Source organism: Limulus polyphemus, unplaced genomic scaffold (genome assembly GCF_000517525.1).
Source record: "Limulus polyphemus unplaced genomic scaffold, Limulus_polyphemus-2.1.2 Scaffold6758, whole genome shotgun sequence".
NCBI lineage: Eukaryota > Metazoa > Arthropoda > Merostomata > Xiphosura > Limulidae > Limulus > Limulus polyphemus.
In genome coordinates, this window is record NW_013672368.1 from 39,551 (window position 1) to 46,506 (window position 6,956).

Genomic DNA, 6,956 nt, shown 5'->3' on the forward strand with positions numbered 1-6,956 from the left:
GGCAGTCAATCCCACTATTCGTTGGTAAAAGAGTAGCCCAAGAGTTGGCGGTGGGTGGTGATGACTAGCTGCCTTCCCTCTCGTCTTACACTGCTAAATTAGGGACGGCTAGCGCAGATAGCCCTCGTGAAACTTTGCGCGAAATTCAAAACCAAACAAACCTATAATAGTTAAAACCAACCTATAACATCCATTAATAGTTAAAAACTACTGTATAACATCCCCTAATAGTTAAAAAATTACCCTATAACATCCCATAATAGTTTTGTAAAAATCACTCTATAACATCACATAACAGTTAAAACACTAATATTCCATGGCGGACACATTTCTCTCCTATGTAGTTTTTCGCATAAACAGATGCACACGCGCACGCACGTAGATAAGTAACAATTACCAGGTGCACACCGCGCGCGTGATTGTCTGTCTGTCTCTATGTGATTTTTATTTGTGATATAAGGAACCACTTTTTTCTATGTGGTTTTTCTATAACTTGCCTCAATAAAAGATGTGCACGCGCATGCGTGCACACACATGGATAAACTAAATTATACCCAGATGCACACCCTCAGTGTCCACTTAGTATGGGTCCAAAATTCAAGGTTTCTAGGTCCTTTCCTCTTGGATCTATGGCAGTCACACCTTTCTATGTGGTTTTTTGCTAGCTTGTCTCATTAAAAAGATGCGCAAGCGTTTGCGCACACGCACCTAGATAAATAATAATACCCAGGTGCACACCCTCAGGATCCATTTAGTATGTATGCAAATTTTCAGATTTCCAGGTTCTTTCATCTTGAAGCTATGGTGATCACATATTCTTTTCGATGTGGTTTTTGTCGCTTGCTTGCTTCATAAAAAGATGCGCACGAACGTGAATAAGTAATAATAACCAGGTGCAAACCCTCAAAGTCCACTTAGTATGGGTGCAAAATTTCAGGTTTCTAGGTTTTTCCTCTTGGAGTTCTGGCGGTCACACACACAAACACACACAGACACCCTTTTTTGTTATAAATTAGTCACATGTAGTAGAATTTAGCCTACTTTTTAATGTATTTTGTAATATGAGGAGATATTAACATATTAGTCATATATAGCATTTACATTTTAATAGTAGTTGTAATATAAATAAATATTAACACAGCACTTGCATATAAAATAGTTTACAGTAATTGCTGACGTTTCTTTGTCAAATGAAAAGCAACATTAACACTTCAGCTCCATGTAATACAGTTTACCCTGACAGAAATGTTTATTTTGAAAGATAACAAAATACAAACGTGTTAGTTTAATGAAGCATAATTTCGTGTTCTGTAATTTCCTTTGTTCGTGTTTTGCTTGATTGTAGTTAAGCACAAAGCTACACAAAGGGCTATCTGTGCTCTGCCCACCAAGGGTATTGAAACCCAGTTTCTAGCGTTGTAAGTCCATAGACTAGCCGCTGTGCAACTAGGGGTGGGAGGGGGTGCCGTTTCATTATAAGATGAACAGAAACGCTATAATTTCATGTACCAAAGTTTCTACTAACTGTTAATGTTTCTCTGTAGCATAACAAAATATTAACGTGTTAGATTAAGCACCACAGTTTCTACTAACTGTTAATGTTTCTTTGTAAAATAACAAAATATTAACGTGTTAGATTAATGTACCACAGTTTCTACTAACTGTTAATGTTATTTTTTGTTAGATTTATGTTCCATAGTTTCTACTAACTGTTAATGTTTCTCTGTAACATAACAAAATATTAACGTGTTAGATTTATGTACCATAGTTTCTACTAACTGTTAATGTTTCTCTGTAACATAACAAAATATTAACGTGTTACATTTAGTACCACAGTTTCTACTAACTGTTAATGTTTCTTTGTAAAATAACAAAATATTAACGTGTTAGATTAATGTTACCACAGTTTCTACTAACTGTTAATGTTTCTTTGTAAAATAACAAAATATTAACGTGTTAGATTAATGTACCACAGTTTCTACTAACTGTTAATGTTTCTCTGTAACATAACAAAATATTAACGTGTTTGATTTATGTACCATAGTTTCTACCAACTGTTAATGTTTCTTTGTAAAATAACAAAATATTAACGTGTTAGATTTATGTACCATAGTTTCTACTAACTGTTAATGTTATTTTGTAACATAACAAAATATTAACGTGTTAGATTTATGTACCATAGTTTCTACTAACTGTTAATGTTTCTCTGTAACATAACAAAATATTAATCTGTTACATTAAGTACCACAGTTTCTACTAACTGTTAATGTTATTTTGTAACATAATAAAATATTAACGTGTTAGATTTATGTACCATAGTTTCTACCAACTGTTAATGTTTCTTTGTAAAATAACAAAATATTAACGTGTTAGATTATTGTACCACAGTTTCTACTAACTGTTAATTTTTCTTTGTAAAATAACAAAATATTAACGTGTTAGATTATTGTACCACAGTTTCTGCTAACTGTTAATGTTTCTTTGTAAAATAACAAAATATTAACGTGTTAGATTTATGTACCATAGTTTCTACTAACTGTTAATTTTTCTTTGTAAAATAACAAATACTAATGTGTTAGATTAATGTGTCACAGTTTCTTCTAACTGTTAATGTTTCTTTGTAAAATAACAAAATATTAACGTGTTAGATTATTGTACCATAGTTTCCACTAAGGTTGAGGTGTAGATTATTTTAGCATGGGAACAATGGCTTTTGATACAGAAGACATTATTGGATGTGTTAACATTGTTTAACATGAGTTGTTTCCCATTTCACATGTAAGATTCAAACCTTGGAAAGGTTAACAACACACAGGAAGAGACGTAACATTATTGATATTGACCACTTCCTAAGAACATTGTCAATCTCTAACAGCAAGTAATACAATAAAAGTGGTGATTTTTTAAATTAAAGACCAGTAATGTTCTAGACACGTAATGTAACCTAAAACCAAAGCTCGTTTAATACGTTATAAAGGGCTAAAGATGGCTACAAGAGATGATCTATTATGTGTGAAGGGAAAGCCTGAAAATGGCCGAAAGCAGCTGGAAAAGAGAAATTTAAAAACCTGCTCAGTTGATATTGATCTTAAACCTTTAGCCTATTGACGGAACCGACAGAAGAGTGAAAAGCTTCTTGAATGATTTTGGAAATCGGTTAACTATTTTGTATGATTAATTAAACTACTGTGTAAATTGAAAACTGTTATATTAAATATATTAGTTAAAAAGTGGAAAAGCTTCCATTGTTGTGTATTGTTGAGAGACAATGGGATACTAACAATCACTAATGATAAAAAGATTTTGAAATAATTATTAATTCTAAAACTGTGGAAGAACAAAACTAGGTATAATCTAAACTAGGTTAATTTAATGCAAAGTGTAAGAGAAATATTGTATATACAAGATTGCTGGATTATAAGCCTCTATGGAATACCAGTCTAGATTACATTAATTCTAAAGTAAGAATAAATTAGGTTATGTATACAAAATGAGCCTCGTTAGACCACTGCTAGTTCGAACGTAATAAAACCTAGACCACGTTAAGTACAACAGAAACTGAAATGTTTTAAATATTTTTCAGCATACTGAGAATTTTATACTTTTAAACTCTAAAAAATAAGTAATAAATAACCTAAGTTAGTTTAATAATACATTATTAGAGCTGTAAAATTATACTATGGACATTTTAAACGTTAAAACTCTACCGATAAATAAAAACACATTATATAAACTGGATAACGCAATAGAGAAGTTATAATATTATTGTGAACTTCTCACAATACATAACAATTAGATATAGTCTTCCTTAAATAGATCTTAACATTGCCGAAAGTTTAAAAATAACAAAATAAAAAACTGTGAATGCATATTTTATTGGTTTATGTTATAGCTAAATATATTTACCCACTACGGCTTGAGGTCTTGTCTTCTTAGGGCAAAATCTTACAGCTTCGATACCGTTATTACTTATTAATTAACTGTCAACAAAATATTGCTAGTATCCAACCGTATCAAGCTGTATGTTATAGCTAGTAGAATTGATCTACAATATTGGTGTTTTTACACTGACTACCTTACCTGTTTCAAACGTGTACAGTGTCCAACCGTATCAAGCTATATGTTATAGCTGGTAGAACTGATTTACAATATTGGTGTTTTTACACTGACTACCTTACCTGTTACCTGTTTCAAACGTGTACAGTGTCCAACCTTATCAAGCTGTATGTTATAGCTAGTAGAATTGACTTACAATATTGGTGTTTTTACACTGACTACCTTAACTGTTACCTGTTTCAAACGTGTACAGTGTCCAACCTTATCAAGCTGTATGTTATACCTGGTAGAACTGATTTACAATATTGGTGTTTTTACACTGACTACCTTACCTGTTACCTGTTTCAAACGTGTACAGTGTCCAACCGTATCAAGCTGTATGTTATAGCTAGTAGAATTGATTTACAATATTGGTGTTTTTACACTGACTACCTTACCTGTTACCTGTTTCAAACGTGTACAGTGTCCAACCTTATCAAGCTGTATGTTATAGCTAGTAGAACTGATCTATAATATTGGCGTTTTAACACTGACTACCTTACCTGTTTCAAACGTGTACAGTGTCCAACCATATCAAGCTGTATGTTATAGCTAGTAGAATTGATTTATAATATTGGTGTTTTTACACTGACTACCTTACCTGTTACCTGTTTCAAACGTGTTAGTGGTCTTGAATGTTTCAGAATCCCACAATGTGGTTCCTGCCAAAATCATTCACAGGGAGACGCACGTGCGGACACCTAGAGGCAGAAAGGTTCTTCTGCCGTGCGTGGCCCAGGGTTACCCTATACCTTCTTGTAGCTGGTTGAGGAACCAAAATGGACGACAAAAATATATTGATGGAGATCCTCATCTTCAGGTTTTGGGATGTAGCCTTATGGTGAGAGAACCTGGTGTACGATACAGTGGAAAATACACTTGTTTCGCTAATAATACTGTTGGAACAGACAAGGCCGAGACAGAATTATTAGTGTACGGTAAGTCAGGTGAAAGGCACTGTGAAAATACAACTGTAAACCGTTAATTTAACACATCTCGAGAAAACAACTGTAAACTGTTCATTTAACTTGTCTTGAGGAAACAACTGTAAATCGTTAATTTAACACATCTCGAGAAAACAACTGTAAACCGTTAATTTAACTTGTCTTGAGGGAACAACTGTAAACCGTTAATTTAGCACATCTCGAGGAAACAACTGTAAACCGTTAATTTAACACAACTCGAGAAAACAACTGTAAATTTTTATTACTTTATGTTATGTGTCATCGTATGAGTTACTTCGATAATGAACCAAGTGTGTTTATAAATATTGGTTTTTCTATTCTGTCACTAATGAGCCTTTAACCCTACCGCATGAACTTTAAATACTGTTGTACATTTGAAGTGTTTTTATATATATTTCTTATTAATGGGCGCTGAACACTGTAGTTGTGACGTCACATACTAATAATGAATTTCTGGCATACTTCGCTTGGTTTAGCAAAGTTTTGTAAATTTTACACACGTTAGAATAAGTTGGCATATTGTATATTAAATCTTCTGAGCCTATCTAATCTAAGGAAAACATCAACAATGGTCCACGAATAAACTGACAGCGTTCTATAATTTATTTTAAGCTTCATTTTATAAACACTGGCATTACCTTATGACATGAAAAAGTTACAACCTTAAAACAATGTCTTTTTTTCTACAGAACATCTTAGTGCAGAAGTCTTCCCAGCTGTACAAAAGGTGACCACTGGTCAATCTGTTATCTTTAACTGTTCAATATCGGGTTATCCTGTTCAGATGATTACATGGATGAAGGATATGAGACCCATCGTTTCTCAAGGTAGATTCAATATTCTCTACAGTAACATCCTTTCCATTAGTTCAGTTAGGAAACAAGACACGGGAATATACCAATGCTTTGTTGAGAACAGTTTTGATTCTGCTCAGGCGTTAGGAACTCTCGTACTCGCAGGTGAGTGTTTCTATCCAGTTTTATAGCTAACTTCAATAATTTTACTTCCTCTATTAAAGTGGTAGGCAGACTTTGTAGAACATTGTAAATGGTACCATATTTCAAATCCTAATTTTAGGCCCCAAAAAAATCAATATCGCACACAGAGTTACCTTTAATTTCATTACACGAACAAGCCATCCTTCAAACCACAATAACAGATATATCTCGTGTTGGAGAATATCAGGTATATCTCGTGTTGGAGAATATAAAAGTGCGCGTTAAAATGGTATTTTCTCTTTACGTCTGAAATATTTTTCAACCTCATTCTTCGTCCTTTTGTGCTGTTGGTGATATTACAGTATCTTAGAAGCTTGCTATACATTCTCAACCCTATGTGTTATAGACTGTATGCCATCAAGACAGTTAATGACTTCATGAATTCACTCTAAATTCCTTCAAAACACCATCATTACCCTCGTTTAAAAACTCAAGTTTGTTTCAAGAATGGAGCGTGTGCCCTACAGTTTCTCGGTGTACAATTTGTATTACTACTGTTACGTCTCCGTTTGTTAATTAACTTTCCGTAACTTCGTTCCGACGAAACTTTAACGACACAAGTCTTTACTTAATAAAACTGGTTTATTCTTTCCGAATATAACTCTGCGATACACTTAATCTCAATACTCGCGCTAAAACAACACTGTAACGAACGAACGTTAACTTCAACAATACCGTGTGACTGCAGTTCAATTACTCACTATCTACACACACATTACATTACCCTCTTTTATATACCAGCGTACCCTATTTCTAGTAAGAACTTGAACATTCGACAAAGTACATGATAGTTCTAGAAACGTTGCGTCACGGTGGTCATGTGACTCGCTGACGCAACACTACTTATCTACTACTCAGTACTAGACATATCGTTGTTATTGAACCTAAGATTCTCGCC

General features: G+C 33.6%; 1 protein-coding gene across 1 annotated transcript in view; it reads left to right on the plus strand.

The window, feature by feature from the left end:
• Positions 1-6,019, plus strand: part of LOC111089607 (Down syndrome cell adhesion molecule-like protein Dscam2) — a gene marked incomplete at its 3' end in the record, with an annotated part of 40,153 nt that extends 34,134 nt beyond the window's left edge. The window contains exons 5-6 of the mRNA XM_022402429.1: positions 4,740-5,033; positions 5,750-6,019. Coding sequence (XP_022258137.1) covers positions 4,740-5,033; positions 5,750-6,019 — 564 coding nt within the window. The remainder of the gene's footprint in view (positions 1-4,739; positions 5,034-5,749) is intronic.
• Positions 6,020-6,956: the final 937 nt, after the last annotated feature.